This window comes from Centroberyx gerrardi, chromosome 4 (assembly GCF_048128805.1).
Source record: "Centroberyx gerrardi isolate f3 chromosome 4, fCenGer3.hap1.cur.20231027, whole genome shotgun sequence".
Lineage (NCBI taxonomy): Eukaryota > Metazoa > Chordata > Actinopteri > Beryciformes > Berycidae > Centroberyx > Centroberyx gerrardi.
The window spans coordinates 27,631,859-27,656,737 of NC_136000.1; the positions used below are offsets into that span (position 1 = coordinate 27,631,859).

The 24,879-nt window shown below is 43.3% G+C and overlaps 1 protein-coding gene across 1 annotated transcript in view; it reads left to right on the forward strand.

Moving 5' to 3' along the window:
- spon1b (spondin 1b) overlaps positions 1 to 24,879 on the forward strand; it is a 67,709-nt gene that overhangs the window by 12,076 nt on the left and 30,754 nt on the right. Inside the window, exons 3-6 of the mRNA XM_078282990.1 lie at positions 1,591 to 1,724; positions 11,955 to 12,028; positions 13,040 to 13,162; positions 13,820 to 13,968. Coding sequence (XP_078139116.1) covers positions 1,591 to 1,724; positions 11,955 to 12,028; positions 13,040 to 13,162; positions 13,820 to 13,968 — 480 coding nt within the window. The remainder of the gene's footprint in view (positions 1 to 1,590; positions 1,725 to 11,954; positions 12,029 to 13,039; positions 13,163 to 13,819; positions 13,969 to 24,879) is intronic.

The following is a 24,879-nucleotide window of genomic DNA, read 5'->3' on the forward strand; positions in this document are numbered from 1 at the left end:
GTGTGTGTGTGTGTGTGTGTGAGCGAGCGTGTGAAGTGAGGGGGGCTTTTGAGTCACATAAACAGTAAAAGAGTCCTCAGATGGAGCAAAGAGACAGAGAAAGACAGAGCCTAAGAAACAAAGAAAGAAAGAGAAAAAAGATACAGTGGGGAAGAGAGAGAGAGAACTGTTTGTGACTTTCTTCACCCTCTTAGTGTCCGTCTCAGGAGACTGGGGCTGGGTGTTAGGTCATTGTTATTGTTGAGCCAAGGCAGCTGGAGAACACTAGCTACATCGGGTCATAGAGGTCATAGGTCATGTGTGTGTGTGTGTGTGTGTGTGTTCGTTCACGGCTAGTCTTTAAAGTGTCTGACAAAGCCCGAAGACCGAAGGGACTGGGCTAGACTCATCTTGAATACACAAGACTGTTATTATCCAAAGCCCCACTTAGGGACTTGGAGAATTGTCCTTTCCTGCTCAACTTTGCTTTAGGCTCAAGGCGGACTCAGTTTTGTGATCCATTGAGGAGAAAACAACCATTAGCAGTGTCATCAAAGCAGAAGCAAACATGGCTCGTCCGCAGATCGCGGATAAAGACGTTCACCGGTTCACCAGCTGTGCGTCTGATGTGGATGTGTTCAGCCGATGCAGTGTTTCCCATGTGCAAATGTACAGTACCGTCAAATGTACAGTGTCAACAGGCCCAGCACGTTTCCCAAACTGATAACATATTAAAAGTGGATATGAACAGTGCATACATGTCTCCAGTCCGACCACATAAAACCTATAACTTCTCTCTCTTGCTGTCAGATTGCTAATGAAGATGAGACACTGTTCACTCTGTGCACTCGTGACACATCTAGGAGGAAATTTCCTCTATTATTTCATGGAATGTTCAGGTGGTTTTAATGAAGCTGAGTTGTTCTGGTTTCAAATATCAGTCATGTTGTCTCATGTTGTCTCTGTTTCAGCCAGATTTTACCTGTAGCCTGTATTCCTTTATTCCCTACCCCTAACAATTAATAAACCTGTAGGCTAATGACTGTTTGGTCAAGTGGTTAGTTGGATAACTTGCAAGTAGATGTATGCCACCAAAGAAATTGTGCTGTAAATTAAGTCAGAATTGGTACAGTTGTCATAACTGTTTTTATATACACTACACACTAACTGTTTAATATTAAAGGTGCTACTTGTAGCATTTTTAAACATCAATATATCATCGTCAAATAAAAACTGTGATACCTTGGTATAATTACTGTAAACAAATGAGACCATGGTCAAGACGATATCATGGCAGTGGTGTTTCACAAAAGTAAGACCATATTTCCCATAAACCCTGTTGCTTCCTGTTGCACCTTAATGTGGTAATGATCTATTGATGTTAAAATGCTACATGTGGCGTTTTAGCTTCATTTTTTAGAGCATTAGATTGCATTATGATAATGAGTAAAGTTTTACAAACGAGCAAAAATTTTTAGATAATCATTTTCAGGACAAAATATAGTACACAGCAAATAGCACAGAACCTCAGCAACACTTTTCTGGTCACGTCAACATTTCTGGCATTCGCTTCAATATTTAATACTAAGTCCTTCCTTTCTTCGTCTGTAGATCATTGATGAGGATGACACCCAGTTCATGACCAACTGCCCCCCTGCGGTGACGGAGAGCACGCCTCGCAGACGCACCAGGATACAGGTGATGTGGACAGCGCCACCTACTGGCACCGGCTGCATCATACTGAAGTGGGTATCAGTTTATGCTTCTATCCCCCTGATAAGCTTATCTTTGTTTTTTCTAGATGCTTTAATATGGTGTCACTGTGTCTGGGAGGGCAATTTCAGTGCTTAATTTGATTAAAAAAACAATATTCTATTGGTGCATGTATACTTAAACATGTACTTAACATTGAAAGAGGACAAATGTGTCTTCTATGAGTATCAGTCTTGGTATAAGAACTAGTTTCTTTGCTTTTAAATGTTTGTTTAAATGTTTTAAAAGTAAAAAGCCCAGACAGAGATCTGGACTGCTACCCTGCCAGTGAATGTTATCCCCTTGCATGATCATTGTTGTTTTTATAGACAGTCATTATTGGTTATAGGCAAGACATTAAGAAAGCTAATGCCAGGTGTTTCAACAGAAAGCGCGACACATTGCGGCCGGTGTAAAAAGCAACAAAGAGACAGACGATTATTACAGGGGCAATTTGTGGTTTGAAGCAGGTGTGACTCTAAACCTGTACTGTGTCATTTCGAGAGCGGTGTGTGTGTGTGTGTGTGTGTGTGGGGGGGGGTGACCTTTGTTTTATGTGACTATTTGAAATGACTGAAACAACTCCTGAATTCCTGAAAAAAGTCCACTATAGATGAAAGGGTTTTTCTCTTCTCATCTGGGCATTAGGAGAGCTATTAACTGCTTGGTGTTGTGTCTCTCTTAGTCTTTTCTACAGCATCTTTGCTCAGCGTCGTCTCTTCTCTGAATGAGATTACAAGACAAGACTGATGACTTTAGTTATGCTCCGCTTTATCCTCAGCGGCCCTCTCTCGCTCACAGACTTAGACTCACACTTAAACTTTGAAAACTTGAATATCCCCAGAGCAGCAATTTACGTTGTCTCACGTCACATAAAACAAACAAAACATTAAAATGGAATCTTAACAAGTTTTTTTTCCACACAAAGGCAGCTTTCAGAATAATCCATAATGATAATTTATTCGCGCCGTCGCACCCCCGGTACACTTACTGATTATTGCAGTTAGCTGGGATTGCGTCCGTATTTGCATATTTCCATTCACCCTATGCATTATCACCTCACGTATGGCGAAAATGAGGCTTTGTTCGAATTTGATTGGAACACAGTGGAATGCAGCGAACTCGTTGTTTAGCCCCTGGACTACAATACTTTGACGGTCATGCCGTGATGAACGCATTAATTCTTAATGTTGCTCTTACAAAGAGGGCTGCGGGCTATTGTGGAATTAAAAGAAAATCGTTAGGTAGGAGACCGACGAGAGAGAGAGAACGCAGAGAGACTGAGCGAGAAAGAGAGGGAGAGGAATAAGAGATTAAATTACACACAGCTGCCAGTGCTTGTAAAAGATTGATTTTTATCCATGATGACTATGATTTATGGTTCTACAAGCATAATATTGTCTGATAGCAATTAGCTGCTGCTTTACAATTGCCTGGTTTCATTAATGCTTTATGAAGTGTAAATGTTATTCAGGCCACCTCAATAAGCAGAAACAAATCTTAGGTGGGCTGGAATTGGCATAGCGATGGCGTTCGCTCAATCTGTAGCCGCCAGCGACTTTTTGACAAACACAGAATACAAATGATAAACAACAGATAACTTGTGAGTGAGTCTGCCTTGGAAAATGTTTCTCCCTCTGTCTGTCTTCCTCCCTCTCTGTTTTTTTCTCCCGCTCTCTCTCTCTCTCTCTCCATCTCCTCATTTGACTTCCCGGAGGGAGTAACCTCCCTGACATGCATCTTTTCCTCCTCTGCGCTCGATGCTATAACTTGCCCTTACCTCCGCAGTGTACTCACAGCTGTTACTTTTAATTTATCTGCTGCCGCTGTATGACAGATGGCGTACAGCCATCCCAGTGTTTGTGAGTCCAATAAATCCAGCCCTTCATAGGGGAACATCTGCTATGCAAATTCGGCTCGTATCGCTGTCACTTCTGTCTGTCAGCGTGCGGATAGAGATTTAGCGTTACCTCGCAGAACCTGTGCGCCTTTCTACCAATTTCCGTCTCACTCTTTCTTCTTCTCATCTCTCTGTTGTTCTAACTTGCTTGTCACTTATTGTTTCTTGAAACCCTTTCCTCCGTTTCCCACGGATTCATGGCAGCCAGGGATGAGACACTTCTCTATATTTGGGTTCTGTAAAGCTTCATTATGATGTGCAACACTAGAGAAAATAATTTCCTGTTTCTTATTGAGCGGTATCTAATTAAAAAGGAAGTAAAAAGTTGTGTTATTGTGGCAATCTGACTTCAACCACGAATCTTCACACCCAAGCTGCGAATTTTCACACATCTCTCACAATCCTCCTCCCGGTATTGGGAAAGAATCGACCCAAATGCGCCGTGGGACTGAACGGAATCCGCACTTGTTCTTCCCTTCTCTTTCTCTCGCTCGGTCTGCCTCTCTCTTCTCTTCTCTTCTCTTCTCCCCATCGCTCTGGTAGACCATGCTGCCAGTGCAGGACGTCAAACATATGTCTCTCAGCTCAGTCCAAGAGGCATCAAATAAAACTCTAGTTACAGTTGGGAGCGCTCCAGTCCTTTTCTCTCACTATTGGAATCTCAATCGCTGGTGGTGTGAGGCTCTGGGACGTCTGAAATCGACGCCAGCTCCAACACCTGGCGTTTCAAAATCAATGCAAATTGGGTTTTTTGGGTGACAAAGCTGTTAGTGACAGCTGTAGCGCATAACTAGAGGGAGGCATTTTTTTATTGCCAGATCAGCTACGGATTTGCATTTAAATTTAAGAAATGCGGATGCAAAAAGCCAGATCTACCGCAACTCGATCGTCCAATCGGCTTTTTTAATCATGGGTGGCCTGGGCTAAGAGTGTAGGAGTTGGAGAGGGTCGACACTCCTTCATGATCACATAACACCACACTGAGACTTTGGGACTGGCACAATGCTACAGTACAGACCCTTCTTTCAAGAGTCAGCTGTTGAAAATGTTCATCAGTGTGTTAGTGAGTGAAAGTTGCCAGAAGCTGTCTGTCATGTGCTGATGTTACTGTTTGTCTCACACGTTGTTGGCACTGGACAGAGCAATAACTTAAAGATACAATATGCAGCTTTTCTCCTTAAGGCAGGAAGTGTATTTTTAGTCCTGCCCTCCTCCCCCTCAGTTGGTCAAGTTCCTGACCCAGCACAGTTCCAACACTTGTCACTCATCTTGATGAGCTGTCATCTAGTCTGAGGCTGAGGTAACCGGCATCCATAAAGCCTCCACTGGCGATAAGAGGGAGAGAAAGCCAATTTCAGGCAAACAAGGATTTAGGCATGAACACACAGGGTCACAGACAGTCACAGACTCATCATGTATAATACTGTATATATCCTATGTATTGATTGTTATTTTAATGCGAAAAAATGTTGCATATTTCAGCTTTAACATTCTGGAGGTACATTTAGAATTATTGTTGGGGGTGTGTGTATGTGTGCATACATGCATGTATGTATGCTACCTGAGAGTGCCTGTCAGTGTGTGTGTGTGTGTGTGTATGTGTGTGTGTGTCTGTGTGTGTGGATGCACTCACATGTCTATGCCCTCTGCACTAATGTTCACATTTGTGTGTATGTGTATCCCTGCTGTCTGCTACAGCCATGATACTGAAATAACTGAAACAGAAATAATCCTGTTCTTCCCATTAATTCAATTCTTCCCAGCAATTCTAACATACAACTTGCTATATACCTGTAATGCTACGCTTGCTTCTAAATGCTTTCACAATATCTCAGGTCATACCATACATCATTAGGAATCACTACTTTGTATATTAATAATGCTTTACCATTTTGGCTTGAGATTTTGTAAAAGCTGTCAAATGTTGACACAGAAAAGTTTTGTTCTTGGCTTGAAATTGTATTTAAAGTAGAAACAGGACTTGATTGCGTTGCTGTTTTGCGGTGAAACTTCCAAATCACTTTAGATTACTTTAATTACGCGCACACACATTCTCCCTCATTTCTCCATCTTCAAAGTGTCATCATGCTATGAGGATGATTCTCAGCAGAAAGGTTTGTATATTTCTGCCTTGTTTTGACTTTTATCTTGTGCGAACGTGACGTGCCTCTATATGCGAGCTCCCCAGGGTGTGTGAGTGTGTGTGTACGTACATGTGCATGCATTTGTCTGTGTGTGTGAGTATGTGGGGGTGTGTTTGTGTTGGCGTGTTTTTCCACCCCAGGTCACCTTGGTCCTTCTGATAGGTCTGATGAGCTCAGCCCAAATCTGATCCTTCATCTCCAGAAACTCCTGAAAAGTCTCTCAGTGTCTGGAAATGTTTCCTCCCGGAGCTAAAAGAGACAGAGAAATAGAGAGAGAAAGAGAGAGAGAGAGATAGTGGGTGGCGGGGATGTAGAAGGATGAGAGAAAGGCGAGTGAGCAGGAGTACAGAGAGGGCGAGATAGAGTGACAGAGAGCAAAGCAAAGTCAGTATTGTCCAAAAAGTGTTGCTGTGCTGTCCTGTTATCAGTTCTCCATCGCTATATGAAGTTTATACTTAAATTCCTTCCCTTGCTCCATCCCCTGCCCTCCATCCCCCTATTAGATAGACAGATAAAACCTTTATTTAACCTGGGAAGGCCAGTTGAGAGCAAGGCTCCCTTCCAAAGGCTTTTCCAATAGCGCCCTAGGATACAAAATACATAAAACAAGACATAGAAAAATGATGAAATGATACAAATGATATAAGGGCAGTAAGAAAAAGTATGGTAAATGTTATGACAGGACAACAAGTGGGCACAGTTTCAAAAGATACAGATATACAGTAAATATACGTAGTAGAAGACCATATACAATACATGGGACAGACAAATGCAGTTTGTTTGAAACGTACAATCTTCTAGACTTATTAATTTGTCAAATTTGAGAACGTCCTGGAGCTTATTCCAATTATATGGTGCATAAGAGGTAAATTCTGTCTTTCCTAGATCCTAGTAATTCATACATGGTATAACTAAAAAAATATATCCCTGTGAGCGAGGAAGCTGCCCAATTATTCTAAATCTTAAAAGAGTTAAGAGGCTTAACTTATGTCTATGATCTTTATTTTGTAAAGGACGCATTTACAGGAATTTTATGTTGTAAAATATCAAAAGTGGCATTGTCCTATGGTTTTCCCATGGTTTTGTATGTACAATATCATATAGGCATACATCATCATGTAGGCATCTGCTGGAAACTCTGCTGCCAAGCAGTCTTATCAGGAGACATTGGGGGCATCTAGCCACAGCAGTTCCTCGGGTGTTGCTATTTGACAAAAAGATCCTACCATCACTCTTGTGGTTGAGGTTTCGGGCAGGGCGGTCCGTCTTCCCTGTGGTTAGATGACATTGTCAGCGAGGCCATCTCAAGAGAGAAGCTGGAGGAGATGTGCTTACCCACTGTGAGAGAGCAGATCTCGAGGGAGAAGCCCGGGCTGAATCCCATTATCAGGGAGTATGCAGCAAAGGATAAAGTTGTGATTAAATCTCACTGTTAGAGGGGAAGTCCAGGGGAAAAGCTGTAGGTAGATGCTGCTGTCTGTAAAGGTGAAGAAGTTGGCTACACTCACTCCTCTGTGAATGTGCTTTTACAATAACTCAAGTGACAGTGTGGCCATCAGCATCATATGGACAAACACAGGACTTGAGGGTTTAAGACTGAAGAGGTTATTATACTTATAAGCATAAATGAATCTGGCAACAAGAGCATACCTCAAGACTGAAGAAGCAACGCAGTCTTCTGTGAAATGAGCACAAACTGTGAAATGCAGATTACGCAGATTTGTGGACATGAATAATGTGAAGATTGCGTTCCTCCGCCATGAAAGGATTATGTGACAGTATCACGAATCGGATCGTGTTACAATAGTACGCTACTTTCAGCTGCCCCTTTATGGCCCCTCTAAACTTTCTCAGTCTGGAACCAAAATGAACGATTTTGTCTCATACTAACTCTTATCATGTGAAGACCCACCATAAAGAGCCCACACACTTATTTGTACCCTGAGATCTGACAATCTTTAAGAAACGGGGGGAAGATGATACACTATAGGTGTGGATATAGGTATGTAGCATTCTCACTGAAAGAGAACACAATCAGAGACACTGGTAAAAGAACCAGATTGATTGATGGATTGATTGACTTGATAATTCCAAAAGTAAGGACATTCCACCCAACCACTTCGCCACTAGCATCACTCAAATAATCATAGAATTTGCCTAAACACCGTCAAGGACGACCCAATAATAGTCTGTATATTTCACTTGTGTTTTTCAATTTCATGCCCAAGCAGTCAACCTATGTTGCAGAGTATACTGCGCCATTCAGTCTGTGTAAGATTTATAGGTGCAATATAACCGATAACTCCTACTTAATGTCGCCAGTCCCTCCTCTGTCTCCAGAGTTAGTGTTGTTCTGTTCACTTTCATATCCCAGTTTTATGTCCCTCTTCTGTATAAGGTGCAGGGACGCTCAAGACCATGCAGCAGGCACCATGCACAGACTCTCTGATTTCTAATAATAATAATAAGAAGAAAAAAGTTAATTAAACTTTCTATAGCACACAATTTTTTCCAAAATTTCGATCACCTTTAGTCTTTATCCTGGCGTGCGGAACAGTCAAAAGAGTTTTGTCTCCAGACCTAAGATGACGCTTATGCACATAATGAGATAGCAGCTCTGAAAAATATGCTGGAGCCAGACCATTTATTGCTTTGAAAGTAATCAATAGAATTTTAAAATTTTTAAAAATGAACTGGACGCCAGTGTAAGGTGTCTAAAATGGGAGTAATATGATCTCTTCGTTTAGCTCTAGTTGAAAGCCTGGCAGCAGCGCTCTGAACAAGTTGCAGATGAAATAAAGCTTTCAGGTTGAAGCAGGAATACAGGGAGTTATAGTAGTCAATGTGAGATGAGATGATGGCATGGATGACTTTCTCCAGGTCATTAGTGGAAAGAAATGATCTAATTTGAAAGAAGCAAGACTGAACAAGTGTTTGGATTTGCTTCTCAAAATTCAGAGAAAAATGACAGCCGGATATCTAGCAGCTGCTTTGTTGTTAGTTACTCGGTTTCCAAGATTTTCTTGCATTATAAATGACGAATTTGGAGGGCCAAAAATGACAACTTTAGACTTCTCATTGTTATGTTGCAGAAAATGTATCAAGGCTACAGCTATCATTAGGATCTACCACCAAGTATAGCTGTGTATCGTCAGCATAGCAATGAAAAGAAATGTTATGTCCCTGAATTAAATGACCAAGAGGAAGATGTAGATAGAGAACAAAATAGGAGGATGGATGGAAAGCCCAAAATGGAGCCTTGAGGTACTCCCCAGCTCAATTTTGCTGACTCCTACATAGTCTCTTACATGATCAATTAGGATGTTGTGATCAGTGATGTCAAAAGCAGCACTAAGGTCAAGTACTATAGAACTAGGATAAAACATTCATTAGCATCTGCTGCTAAAAGATCATTTGTGGCTCTTAGTAATGTAGTCTCTATACTATGTTTCAAATGGAAACCAGACTGGAATTTTTCATATAAATCGTTGCTGCAGCCTTTGTCGCTCCTCCAAAAGAAACATACTTCAGTACAGAGTGGAGGGAAACTCTAGCTGTTAAAGGTCCAATATGGTGTAAAACAGGATTTCCCTTGCCTCTTTGATTATAAAGGAGTTGGATGTGCTATCTAAACATGGTGAAAGTATGAAAACTAAACTAAATCCACACAATCCACATTAGAAAAGCGAGCCTCTAAACCAGGGGTTCCCAACCTTTATTGTGCCACGGACCGGCGCATACATAAAAAAAACAATCGCGGACCGGTGGTCAATTTTAATATGCATCGTAGCAAAAAAAAAGTGCATTTTAAAAAGTGGGCTATTATTACGCTATTATTATTGTTTTACAATAGTTAATTTACAATGGTTTTAGTTGCATATATTTACTCACCAGCGGGTGGCAACAAAGGCTAATTTTATGTAAATAACAGCCTATTTCAACGGTCAGACCGCTTCAGAATTAGACATTTCTTCGTCACTAAAGACATTACTTCAATACGCAACTCACACAGTGATTTCAGCCTATCATTTCTAAAAGTAAATGTAGAGATCAAGCTAGCTTTACAAATATTAATGAGCATCAACTTACTGATATTCGTGTCAGTGAGACCCCTGGGATGGCTTGCCAGCCACAAGAACATCATACCGGGGCGTGATGGTTGACAGTGAGACGCGCAGGGTATTCCTCACATCGAGTCTGCTTCTAAGTCTGTTCTTAGTGGTAGTAATTTCCTACCATGCTAGCTGCTTTTTCCCCAAAAAGTTCACGGCAGATGTCTTTTGCAGCGGGCAGAATTAACTCCTCTCCGATTGTAAAGGGCTTTTTAGCTTTGGCAATTCGGTGAGCAACGAGATATGAAGCCCTTGTTGCAGCAACGTTTGTTTGCTTTTCTTTTTGGTAACATTTTCCGGTTGTGCATCACCATCTCTTTTACCCTAACACCCCGCAAAGAAACGGTCCATGGAGGTTTGCTGAGGCCCACTCAACTCTGCCTGTACACTGCACTGTGCTGTGCAGTTCGGAACCGGAACTAATGAAGCGCCAAGCCGACATTCAAACTCCACCGATCATAGGGCTGCTGCTAGTCAAAGAAACTAATTTCGATTTTTTGATGTTTTGGATGAAATAACATGACTGGTGTAGGTGCAATTTTTTATTTTTTATTTTGTTTTTTATGATAAAGAAAATTATAATTCTGCAGCCATTCCGCGGCCCGGAAGTAGCACCTCCGCGGCCCGGCACTGGTCCACGGCCCGGGGGTTGGGAACCCCCGCTCTAAACGAGCCGTTTGGACTTCCGTAACTTTGTGGCGTCACAAAGGTTCGCTCATTATCATTTTTGTAAGAAATAATAGACTAACAAAGTGTTTTTTTCAAAGCGGTTGAGCGGTTCTCATTGTTTATTACCGGAGAGTTTTCCCTACCTGTAGCTGCCGGGCTGCGGTGTCTCACGTTTCACTCTTGAAACGGTTAGCCAATCAGAACAGAGGGGTTGTTAATATTAATGAGTCTTAAAGACACAGCGACAGAAACAGCCTGTTCTTGGTAAGGCTCAGAGAGATGCTGGAAAATGAACGTGTAAAAATGGATTGAGAGTGTTTTTGGTACATGACACCACACACACAGCTTTGAATGGACCTCAAGACAGAAAATAAAACACTGGAAACTGTAGAATATGGGACCTTTAAATATGTTTTTTGCAAAATCTTCTCACAGCATACCGTATATTAGCCTTATAGGTCTATGTAGGTTGCCATATATTAACACAGCCTTACTTCTGGTTTTATTCTAGCTATCTCTAGCATGACTTGGATGACCCGGAACAAAACAACACAATGTGCTTCTCAAAAGTATGCTAAGAGAAATGGATTTTGTAAGGTCTCGCAATAACTATGACGAGGGCATGCAAAACTATTGCAAGGGAATGTAAAAGTATTGCGAGGCTATGCAAATCTATTGCCAGGGAACGCAAAATGATTGCAAAGGAACGTAAAAGTATATTGTGAGGCTACGGCAAAACTATTGTCAGGGAACACAGAAGTATTGCGAGGCCGGGCAAAAGCCACTCCAATTTTTTTTTCTCCTGACAGTGTTTCACCTCGGGGCTTCCATAGGAGAAGGCATCACACGGTTTTGAAGATTTATCTGTATAATATGAGAAGTGTATAGCATTTTTACTCAATAAGAACCCTGCTGGTGTTGGTAAAACAACCCAATTTTCATTCGGACAGTTTCATTCTCAAGCAATGTTAAGTCATAAATTCCAATTTGGCCCTATCCGGAGTCACTGAAAAGATCTATATTCCTACCTCCTACCTCATTTCGCCAGTCCGTCCTCTCTCTCCTTCTTCTGTCCAAGGGCATGATTGTTCAGTTACATTTCATATCGCTGTAGTGTGATTGTGTCATGAGGTTCGGAGAACACAGCGCAGCGTCTGTGAAAAGATGTGTACTACGTGTCCATTATGAAACCTCTGGGAACCCATTACCTTCCCCTCTCGCTGAGAAATACATGGTTCTGGTATTGAACAAAAACACTATAGTATTATCCCTCTAATACCACCTCTGCTCCCCTCTCCCCATCCCACGTTCTCTCCCTTCCTCTCCCTTTCCCTTTCTGTCTCACTCTGTCTCTCCATCTCTCTCTTCCTTTCCCCCCCCTCTCTTTTCTCTCTCCAGGGCCAGCATTGTCCAGAAGCGAATCATCTATTTCCAGGATGAGGGCTCTCTCACCATCCGACTCTGTGAGAAAGGTAATGACAGCTGCCCGTCATCTTTCCTCCCTCCTCGTCTGCTCGTCTTTTCATCCTTGACTGCTCATCATCGCTCCATTATCCCCCGTTCTATCTGACTTTCTTTTTTCCTTTCATAACGGAACAGCTCCCAGTCTTTCATATCATGTTCCACAAAAAAAAAAATGAAGCCAATAGAGGCACCAGCAAAACGAGGACGAGTCACGGATCTCTCAGGAGTCCGCATGGAACTTAAATATTCTTTTGTATTTCACCACAGAGCCGCACCAAAGCTTTTATGTTACCTATGATTTTACAGCAGAGAAAAACACCTTGACAGAATTGGAATCCTGTAGCCTTCCCAAATAAACACGTGTAAAACAAAGAGGCAGCAGGACTCTCGCAGCTCTGATGCACACATTTATTGTACAATAAAAACCAGCGCCTGGACAAGTGGTTTTCAAACTTTATCTCAGGCGACTTCACTTACAAAGTAACTTCTTCTCCTGACCCAAATCTAATTTTGCAGGCTATTATGCAAGCTAATCAAGCTAAATTTACCCTGCTTAAGGTTACTGGCATACTTGCCTTCAGTGTTTCACTCATCCTGCTATAACTTAGATTGCAAGTGAGGATTCCAATTTCTTCAGAATAATTTGGTGACTCATAAATATTCAAATATTCCCCTTGACCCGTCTTTGCAAAACATTGTTCGAGGGCAAACTTTGAATATTTATGAGTCTGCGTCTGGGTTAATGTGTGATGCAAATACCGGTTTATTCTAGGTGTGTTATTTTGTGACATTCTAGCTGGGTTACAAATTGCAGTCAGTCATCTGGTATTCATTTGTGTTCAAGCTCGCACAGTTGTGCATGAACGCATCTCTATTTGTGTTGAGTGAGTCTATTAGCGGCTGAACTCTGCTTCATGTATTTTATTAAGTTTATGTATGCTGTTTACCCTCCAACCTCATATGTGTGCGTGTGTGTGTGTGTGTGTGTGTGTTGTCATGTGCATGTTCTTCCCCTGCAGAGCCTGTGTATGGTGAAGCTACAGATAGCCCTGCCTTGGAGTGCTGTGCCTGTGGAACAGCCAAGTACAGACTCACCTTCTATGGCAACTGGTCAGAGAAAGTACATCCGAAAGACTACCCCAGTGAGTTCAAAGCATGGGCACACACACACACACACACACACACACGCACACACGCACACACGCACACACACACACACACACACACACACACGCACACATAAATGCACAATGAACATTCTCTATGGAAGTACAAACACATCTGTACATAAGTAGATATTCATGAATGCAAAAAATGCACATACACACTTGCACACATACACCACATCTACCACAATGAGAGTTACAGCTAAATCAGAGTTTACTTTCTCAGAAAATAAGAAAGCAAGTTCATTGCAAGACAGTATCACAGTGATGCGCTTAAGCGGATTAGCTGTGCATGTGTTTGTGTGTGTGTGTGTGTGTGTGCGTTTTCCTTCCAAAGATCTACAGTAGATATATATAATCTGTCCCAGAGGGAGGGGATTCAAGGATAATGTTGAGTGACCAACTGAAAAAAGCAGTTTATTATCCATATTGGAAATACATTTAGTTGTAATCAAGGAGGCAGTCGGCCAGCAAGCTCGCCATTCATATAGTCAGTTAGTAATTACCTCCATTCCTTACTGACTCATTCCTCAAAACTGAAAACAGCCCAGAGCAATTCATTTTACTCCAGTTTATTCAGAATTGACACCGCTGAAGCCCACATTTCTCTGTGTCTGTGTCTCTGTCCTCCAGGACGAGCCAACCACTGGTCGGCTCTGATTGGCGCGTCCCACTCCAGGAGCTACGTGCTGTGGGAGTATGGAGGCTATGCCAGCGAGGGGGTCCGCCAGGTCGCTGAACTTGGCTCCCCTATCAAAATGGAAGAGGAGATTCGACAGAAGGTAAGGTTAACACCAGATGTAGAGAGATGGGGGTGGGAGGGTCAAGACAGGCTGGAGACTTGAAAGACGTCCTGCTGCGCTGTAAGAGATGGAGTCGGAAAACAAATTTTGGATGCCGTATTTCCTCTAAAAGTTGGTCTGTACCCTTGTTTGCTACAATTAGTCTGTATTTCTGTATTTCTTTCTGTACTGGGTGACAAATTTGGATGAACTTCATGAGCAAACCTCTTGTCTTTAGGATTGGCCAGAGATTGTATGTTGAGATTGACCAATTCTTAATCTAGCGCTCTCTCTTTTTAATCACTAGGAGTAGTCTAAATATCAATGGGATGTGAATGCAATCACATTTGCATCTCAATTTGCATGTCTTAAATGTTGGGAACAGTGTAAGGACCTTAATATTCATAGTATTCCCATGATGTCACATGCATTTCCTACCAATACGGTGCTTTACCATATACACAGTTGTGGCTGTGGCTGTCATTTGATTATAATCACCTGTTACTTTATTACAATCACCTGTTATTTTCCTACCAAGATGGCCGTCTGGTGATGTAACAGAATACTATGAATTGGGTCATCTGTCAAAGGTTGAAAACCAGTAAACTTGTGGGAATAAAGATTGTGCTTCAAAATAGGTGAGAAAGAATTGGATGTACACCCACAAATAAAAGCAAGCCCTCACACTGCAGCCCTCATCAGTGCATACAGTGTGTAGGTATGATCATCACACCCATGCCCCTCTTACTGTTGTGCCTGTTGACACCATTACAACACACAGTATGAAGTTAATGAGAGGGCTGAGGCAACAAAGAAATGGAAATTATAAGAAATGTAAAATACATGACACACACACACACACGCACTGACTAATTTTGCTGTCAAAATGGCAGTGGGTGAATTTGCAGTAGGGTGAAATTCCCATTTCCACAAACAGTATGGGGCAAGGCATTTACATGCCGACACAGGGCATTCTCATACTTTTACCCTCTCATTATCCTTCTCATTAAACCAGACGCATATTTTGACCGCGCGTGGTGCATAATTCGGTGGCGTATTACTAATACTTCGAAGCCTGGACTCAGCTTGAAATTGAGATTCCTTTTTTTTTTTTTGAAAACATCAACAAACTGCTTTTGAGTGAACTGTGCCTTTAGGGGATCAGATGTTTTTTGGAAAGGCATCCGCTGGATTCCACCCTGAGAGGACGGGCTGCTAGCTGAGCTCTTCGACTGTGTGTGTGTGTGCGTGTGTGTGCGTGTGTGTGCGTACATTGGTGTGTATGTAAAGAAATTGAAACATTGTGCAGACGGGGAAAGAGTGTGTGACAGGACTTGTGTGCGGGTCGGAGTGTGGCCTGGACGCCTGTCTCTGAGGCTCTTCTTTGTGCCGCTCTCTCTCTCTCTTTCGGGCGCTGAAAGGTGTGTCCTGGCCGTTCGCTGGGGGGGAACAATAGTGTTTTCTTAGCGTGCTGTCAGTTTGCTGTGTGCCTGTCAGTTTGGGTTTAGGTTGTTGTGTGGAGACATTAGAGGCTGAAGGACAGCCCTAACTCCTCTCTTGGCTGGCCCTGTCTGTCTCTGGCACTAAACACCGCCCGGGCAACAATGGAAACTTCAGGCTGTTTCGTAGCGGAATGGGACGGCCCGATTGTGTACTGTAGACTGGAATGTCGGCTATTGAGCTGTAGAATGACACGGCTCGATTGTGTACTGTACGTTGGAATGCCGCCTATTGAATTGTCGGATTTTGAAACAAGGGGTCTTAAACTTTTTTTCTACCCACCACTCAAGTTTTGAGTCTTGCCCTATGGCCCATGCTCATGACAACATGCAAGTCCCACAACCTATTTAAAGTCGCTTTGCAGCCTGGTTCTAAAGAGATTATTTGTTATCTTGCCACAAAGATGGAAATAAAATATTTGCATATTCATCAGCTTCCTAGAATGACTGGCAATATTTTCTTTTATTTTAAACCAATTTTGGTGTGTCAATTTTCTGTGCTTGCGTGTCTGTGTTTGTGCCTGCTCAAACACTGCAGCTATAAAAGCCTTCTTTGGTCGCCAAAAAAGATATTAGAGTCATCTTTTCAAGGTTTTAGACAGAAACAAACACACATACACACAGACACACACACACCCGCTCCTTGTCAGCTCTCTGTGGTTTCTCAGTTCAGACAGGGTGAACATCGGAGAGGCTGCTGTAAAGGTGGGAAGCCGACATGGGTCAGTAATCCCTGTCTTAGCCGAGAATCCCAACCATCCAGCGGAGCAATCAGCTGTGGTGATGTGTGGACAAAGCCTTAAGACCAACCTCTCTAGCGCAAGCCCAACCTCTGCTCTCCTAACTAACACGGCCCTAAGCCCTGACACAAGACAGGCAGACTGGCAGGCAGACAGACAGACAGACAGACAGTCAGATAGACAGGGAGGGAGGGAAGAGGAGACCTGGGAGCTCTCACTGTGATGATGTGCGAGATTGCTGTCGAAAAAGGCGGTTGTCCAATTTTTGAGCGCTGCAGCACATCGCGGTAAGACATCACAAGATCCAGAAATCCCTGACACCACATTTATGGACTGCTTTGAAACATCACACAGGCTTCAGTCCTGTAAATAAGAGGGGGTAGCAACCCAGAAATCATTTTGACGTTGAATACATTTTGACGTTGAATAAATTCTGATATGATCTGCACCGTTGAAATTGAAAACCTGTATAAAAACAGCGCCAAAATGAAAGTTGAGACAACGCCTATAGTCGTCCATAGCTGCTACCTGCATTGTTTTGTAAAATCAGAAGCTAAATATCTTTCTGATATCAGTTCTAAAAGCTGTTTAAATATGAAGCTTTATCGTGCCATAATATCATGCTGGGAAAATGTTGTGCTTGTTTGGGTTGACGTTGAACTCGGCCTCCTCTGGCACACTGCCGTCCATCAAACGCTTGCTGGGAAGCGAGTACAAATGTAAGCACAAAGACCCACTGGACAGGGCCCGACATGCATAAGCCTGTGGAAAATATGTGTGATAAAGCTCATTTGAAAACCTCCGGGCGCACCTCGGCTCACACCGCAGCACACAGAGTGTATCGCTGCACACTAGTTGAGAGCCACGGCTCTAACTCATTCCAGAGAATGGATCTCTCTAAATGCTGGCAACCATTGACTATGCAGGACTCAGCGCAGGTTTTAACATGCCAAGGGCCCAAACTGCTTTTGTCGGTTCACTGCCAGGATAAGGTGCAATATCAACAAATAGAGCTGGTGAGGCCTACAGTCATTTCAAATGTCAGATACAATATGGGAAGGACTGTATGAGTCTGTCGCAGAAATGCTTCAGAAATGCTTTTCTGATAGAAAGTTTTATTTTTATACCAGCAATCACTTTTCCTTTTAATTAGGTGTCAGCATTCAGAATGGAGGATCTTTTATTTTGGAACACATACATATAATGTATATATAGAGAGATTTTTTAACCTTTATTTCTCCACGGAAAATTGACCTAGCTCATTTTACATTGAACCTACTAGTGTCTAGAGGTTAAGAAAAGACAGATTTGTGTCTCAAGAGGACCTATAAAGAAATGAGGCTCAAGAACAGAAAGCATTTTCCCACCTTTTTAATGTCACCACTCACTTGCGCAAGAAACAAAATTACACGGCACACCTGATTATTGATTGCTTGGAAATGTCACATAAAGCCTAGAGTATACGACGATCACACAAGTGGCGCTAGTAAAATGTGAAGAGCTGCTGGCCAAGGAGTAAATTCCCAACCTTTTTAATGCCACAGCACACTGACACAGGTCAAAAACAATCTGTAGCACACCTAATTATGACTTGCTCTGAAATGCCACAGACTCTCAGGCAGGTGTGATCACACCTAGATCAGACAGCAAAATGTCAAGAGCTGCTGCCCAAGGAGCCATTTGTACCAACTTGGTAGGGGAGAAGTGCGATCACAGGCTGAATCAATTACATTTTAATGACGTTTTTTTTCGTGTGTGGCATTTTCGCCTTCAAAGTAGAGACAGACAGGAAAGATTGCGAGAGAGAGGGGGGATGACGTGTGACAAACGTCCCAAGCCAGATTAGAAGTCATGCCGCATTTACATGGTACGTGCCTTAGACCGCTGAACCACCAGGATTCTGCATTTTAATGACGTTAATGTACTCTGCATTGATTTTCTCAAGCAAAACCTCAAGGCGTACCAGAACTCTCGCTTACCTCTAAAAGCATTTGCCCATCCAGTTCCGCTTCTTTCACATGCATCGCTCAGCACACGCTTTGGGGGGAAAAGGCTGATCATGGCTACCGCTCTTGTTGTGTGACTGTTGGAAAGAGCTGTTGTGTTTCGCCTTTGTGCGAACAGCTTAAAGAGTAACTAAACCCCAAACCCAAATCTGTGGTGAAGCCTGACACCTAATGGTGAAAAGTAGGGTACTGAACTGGCCATCTGCTATTGGCCGGTCTTTGAGCCAGGTGATGTCACCTTCTATAGAGTACAAGAAGTGGTGACATCACCTGGCAGAAAGACAATAGCAGATGGCCAGTTCAGCACCCTACCACCTTTACACCATTAGGTATCAGGCTTCACCACAGATTTGGGTTTGGGGTTTAGTTACTCTTTAAGGTGATTTTGAACTTTGGTAGTACCTTGGGTTGTGTAGCTTCCTGGCCATGATATAAGCCCAAAATCGTCAATTCTCTGTTATCTGTTGCTCCGTTACTCCGGTAGAGACGATTGGAGAATTGTTTTCTTTTTCTTTCTGCCATTAGTTTCTGCGAAACAGGTCTCAAAATCACACTTCTAGCACATAATCGCTTTCTTTATGTTATTAAACCAACAAGTGTAACACCGAAATACTGCCGGGAGAATTTCAGTGTTACACTTGTTCCAACTGAAAGGTTTAATAACATAAAGAATAAGAAGAAAAAAAATTCAGCAGAATTAATATTTTTTTTAATATATTGTCAGAATCTGCTTTGTTCGCATTCGTTTATGTGCTAGAAGTGTGATTTGTAGACCTGTTTCATCGTACAATGGCAGTGAATGGAGAGAGTAAAGAAGCACCGGAGCAACAGATAACAGAAAACAACCTAGGGTACTACCTAAGTTCAACAGCACTTTAACATGTTTTTAACTTTCAGCGCCAGCTCTTAAAACCTGCTCTGCTTTTTAGCACTGTAGGGAGCGCTCAACAGCACACCCTCTCCTTTTCAAATACTTAGTCAAAGAAGCCAGCGCTTTCAAGACAGGTGGACACCCGGCCGCAGCCTTTCCCATCAAACGTTGCCCTGAGCCATAGATCCCGGCCGTATACAGTGTAGCCCAGGGCGAGTGTCTATCAGGCCTCCCGGGGGAACGCCGCAGGTGGTGCTCTCTCCGTAGAAATTCAAGTTGGAGCTTTGTGTAGAAGTGACACTTTCTCCATTACAGATTCATAGGTTGAAAAAATGTGTAGGAAATGTGAAACGCGTCACTGTGACCTTGGCCGGGCCTGGAGAGAGCGGGCGAGGAGAGAGCGGGCGAGGAGAGAGCGGTTTCTGCTATGGGTTTTAGGTAAAGTCTCTGCTTCACTTCCACAGTTGTCAATGTAAACGTTAAAAAACACTATTTGGATACTGTCCTTTCTATTTCCCATGCTTCCCTCCTTCTTTCATTCCTCCCCTTCTTACCTCCATTCCTCCTTCTTTCCCTTCTTCTTTCCTACCTTCATTCCCACCTTCTCTTCCTTCCCCCTCCCTCCTTCCTTCCTTCCCCCTCCCTTGCTTCTGTTCTTCCCTCCATTCCTTCCTTCCCTTCTTCCTGCCATTACTCCTTCCTGCCCTCCTTCTTTCCTACCTTCCTTCCCACCTTCTTTCCATCCTTCCTTCCATTTCTCCTTCCTTCCTTCCATTTAGCCTTCCCGCATTCCTCCCTTCCTTCTCTCGCTCCTTCCTTCCTTCCTTCCTTTCTTCCTTCTCCTCTTTCATTCCATTCCCCCTTCCTTCCTTTAATTTCTCCTTACTTCCATTCCTCCTACTTTTCTCCTTCCTTTTGTTTCTCCTAACTTCTTTCCATTCCTCCTACCTTTCTCCTTCCTTTCATCCCTCTGTCCTTCCCTCCTTCCTCCCATTTTGCCTTCCCCCATTCCCCTCTTCCTTCCCTCACTCTGTCCTTCTCTTCTTCCTTCCATTCCTCCCTCATTCCTTCCTTCCTTCCTTTCATTCCTCTCTCCCTCCCTCATTCCTTCCTTCCTTCCATCCTTCCATCCGTCCTTCCTTCCATCCCTCCTTCCTCCTCTCCTTCCTTCCATTTTACTGTCCCCATCCCTCTCTTACTTCCATCCCTCTTTCCTCCCTTCCTTCCCCTCCTTCCTCTTCCATCCATCTTTTCACTCCAGACTTCACTGACTCACTGATTGACATCCCTTCTGTCACACCAAAACTCTCTTCTCTTCTCATCCTCTCACGAGCAAATCAGTTTTCTTCTCTTCTTTCTTCCCATCTGTCTCGTCTTTCTGCCTCTCCTTCTCTCTCTCCCTCTCTCCCTCTCTCTCTCCGTCTCCTACCCCCTTATCATTTTTTTCCTTTATTGTCTATCTGTTTTGAAAGACCTTATTTCAGGCGGAGAAGGGTTGAGGGGATGGAGAGGCTGAGATGAAGGAGAGAAGGGAGGGCGGGAAGGAGAGGGAGCGAGGAAAAAAACTATCCTTCACTTTCATCTCTGCACTCAAAACACTTCACAGGAAATTGCTGCAGACCTCCCTCAGACAGACAGAAAGGCGGACGGGCAAACACACACACACACACACACACACACACTCCCTACATCTTTATTGCTTCTCGTATAGGGCCGGATCTCGCCGATGAATGCAGAAAGAAAACGCGAGGCAGCGCTCCAAAGCCTTCCCTCCCAGTCCTTTCTCATCGCTGACACCTGTCAGATTAAGAGAGAAGGAAGTAGTGCTAAGTGATGTACTCTCTCTCTCTCTCTCTCTCTCTCTCTCGCTCTCTCTCGCTCTCTTTCTCCGCATGTCTCTGCTTTCGGAGGTGTTTTGTCAAGCCGTCACAGTGTCAACATTCTTCTGAGAGAGATGTTTTTGCGGCGCGCTGCTCGAAAACGTCTCGGCCAGGGGGAAATTTGTCTCTCTCCGTCGGTACTCGGTCGTTAGCCAGAACCGCCGCTCGACTCTACAGGCTCCAGACTCCGGAGCTCCTTCTCTCTCTCTTTCTCTCTATCTGCACTCCGTCTCTTGCTTTTAAAACCCAGAGTGAAAGCCCTCCCTTGGAGTATGTGGCAGTACACTCTCTCTCACCTGCCGTCTCGTAACTCTTTTACACTTCACAGTTTTCCCCTTTTGCCATATAAAACGTCTTTGGATACTTTGAAAGTTGCCAAAAATCTGGTTAATTGTCACTGTTGTGTGTGGAATTTAGTTAATTTATAATCAGGAATGTATTTCAGCTGAGTATATACAGTGATGCACATTTTGTAGACTCAAACATTTCACACTATCATGCTGAATTGTGCCACACACACACACACACACACACACACACACACCTTGTTACTACCATCTCTCTGCTGGTAATATTGTTCAAAGGAGATAGAGAGGAATAGAGATCAGGGAGTGGTTGGGTGTCACACCGCAATGATAAAATGTAATTTTTGGCTATCATTTTTAATCTCTATCGAGAAGACACCGACTGCTCGAAGCATTTGAAATGACTTCTTGTGAATACATGTTTATGTCATATCATGTCGGCCCTATGGGGAAACAGGAGGAGATAAGGTGCGGCTTTCACGCCTCTATAAATAATGAGCTACCGATGCCGACGCCGATTCCTTGATTGAACCTCCAGAATACTTCCATTCTCATTCGGCGGTTGTTATTCATCATGAAATGACTCCCGTCTTGATATCTGCTGATGTGAAAGTGTCTTGATGCGTTCGCACTGCCTCTGTACATGAACCTGATGCCTTGCACTTCCTTCCGCCTGAAGGCATCTTTTTTTAATCAGGTACATATACATATCATCTCTGATAAAAATGGAATAGAATATATTACCCTTTTAACCCCAATTCTGCAGTTCCAACAGAAGATGATGGTTGGCTTGTTTATTCACACATTCCGCACATTTTAAGCGTTTGACATACACACACACACACACATTTCAGTTCTGTGCTTTACGCTTTATTTAGCCTCCGGGTGATTAGGCAGTGTTCGTCAAGCCGGTCCTTCAGCAGGCTCCTGTCAACCAAACTATATTTGGACTTTACTTCACTTGTCTCTTAGAGCAAGAGGTGGGTGGAAAATGAGAGACAGCTCTGTCCAGCACTCATTTGGTGTGTGTGTGTGTCTGTGTGTGTGTGCGTGTCTTTCCCTCCCCGAGTGTGTATCTGTGTGATTTGTGCACACGTGGGAGTAGTATACTGTAGTGCAATGTTGAGTTCTCGCTGTGAAAGACTGAGAAGTAGTTAAGTCAGGGAGCAGCTGATGACATTGGGACATGCACGCACACACACACTCTCTCTCTCACACACACACACACACTCGCAGAGTTGCTCCTGGGGGATTTCGAGAAAGCTTTTCTGACAGACGGATAGCGTCTCACGACTGACTCTAATTGGCTGAGAGGTTCAGCCGTGGCAAAATGGAGGGAGACGACCGGACGAATGGAGCTGAGGATGAAGGCGGCGGCAGCCAGGATATATTCTGTCTTGTTTTAAAGATTATTTTATGGCATTTCTGCTTTTGCACTGCGGGCCTCTAGTGCCACTCAGTGACAGCAGCTCTGGTGCTGTATCCACTAATCACCCCCTGCCCCACCCTGCGGTTTGTCTTATCCCAAGTCTGTTGACTATTTAATTCAGATGGGATTAATGCATTGAGGAGGTGGGAAGGGTTGTCAAGCATAATGAACCGAAGTGTCTTGATTTCTGTTCCAAAACTGACTATGGGGCCAGAAAGTGAGCTTTGAAATCCAGAAATCTCATCACCTGGTGAAGCAATCATTGAGTCCTGTTTTTGATCAACAAGCCTATCAACCCCCGCTGGTATATTATGGTCTGTTTGTGCTATGGGGAAGTAAAAGCCTTACTTATTGCCTCTTATTGCCTCTTTAATGGTTTCACTCTTGCATCAGCTGGGAGTGACAGTGTCACCAGCTTTAAAAATGCATGTAAACCTAAGAACTGCTGTAACAAAGTCTATTTATGTTTGTTTTTCAGTTCATATCTCAATGCAGCTTCTATATTTACTGTACATGCTGAGTATGGGAAAGATTTCTGGGAGATCTTTGAATGAAAACATGGATCCCATCAGGAATCCACGTTTTCCCATCAGGCATCCATCAGGGATCCATGTTTGTGAACTGGGATCCTGTGGATTCACCTCCAGCTTCTATCCATCTTCCTCCCCGGGAATAAACTTCGGGCACCTAAGACATTCTAGCATACCCCTGTGCTTTTGAAGATAAATAATGAGGAAAAAGAGTTTTAAAGGTATCACGTCAATAATAGCTGATTTTTATGAGTTCCGTTGCAATTAAAGCATATTTTATTGCCGCTTGGATGGAAAAGATAAGGGTAAAGATGCCAACACTTACTGGGAAGGCACAAAAGCGAATGTGAAGCGCAAAGTGAGGGGGCGAAGTGGGAAGGCTGCCTGCTGCGCAATCAAAAGGGTGAGAAATTTGAATTACAGATTTATAAGCCTATCCTAATGAATGATAGTTATAAGCAGTGGGCTGGCCAAGTCTGAAAAAACAGTCACCAGACAACTTCTTCTTGCTTTTCAAGAGTAAAGGAAGTTTTGTTTTGCTTAGGCAACTACTGCAGATCTAGCCATATTTCACTTCAAGCTGCCTTTACTAAAAATACACCTGTCTTAGCCTAATTCACGAAGTGGGGCTGCAGCAGATAAGAGTGTCCCATCCGCATTAGGTTCGTCCTATTTGCCCAAATGAAATTCTGTCGTAGGGTACGTACACTTCTCCGCTCCGTCCAGAGAAAGCTGGACTCACAACGATCTTTTCCTCTCTCTTCTCTTTGGTATCTTTGGTATAAAGCATCACAGACCGGCCGGGTTGGTAAGCATGCAGTTTACTGACGTCACGTTACAGGATTTCTAAGTAATGACGATCCAATTTTCCAAACAGTTACCTCTCGCCGCCACTTGGAGCCGCCAACGTGCGAAGTTGCCTAGTGCGGATTTAGAATGCGCTCGATGCAGGATTCCAGGATTACCTGAGACGAACACGCTTATATACTTAGGAATTGATTGCTAATCCTGAACATTGCAAGTTAGTGGAGAATAGACTTTTAAAGCGAGTTATTGGTGACACAGTTAGGCCTACCAGCTTCGCCTACATCTGAATTAAATTCTGCTGTTGTGTGACAGGGTGACAACATCTCTCATACAGTAGCACATCTCTCTCTCTGTCTCTATCCCCTCATGCCTCTCTCTCTCTCTCTCTTTCATCCGATGTTGAAAGGCTTTGACGGTTCACTTTGTAGTGGGATTTCGCTTTAGGTCAAGGCTGAGATGCACTGAGGGACTTTTTGCTCTCAATAGTCATCGTTGTATCACATCCTCTTTTGACAGGAGGCTCAAACGTCCCCTTTATTCCTTAATCGACACTCGCTGCTTTTCAACTTTCTATTGAAATACCTATTAGCAAATACTATCTGTCATATCTATTTTATTTTTAGACCATAATCGGAACGCCCAGGCTATTATGTATGTTTTTCCCCCCCCGCTGGCAACAATGAAAGTCTGTCTGGCAGTGAGTTTGAGGGTGGCCAAAGGAGTAAACCCGTTATGTGTAAGTGATGAATTAGATTAATAGAATTGTGCTGGTAATAACTCTTGCCCGGTCATAAATGTTTAACAAGGTATTTCGGAATGCGCGGCGCTGACAGAGAGCGCTGTC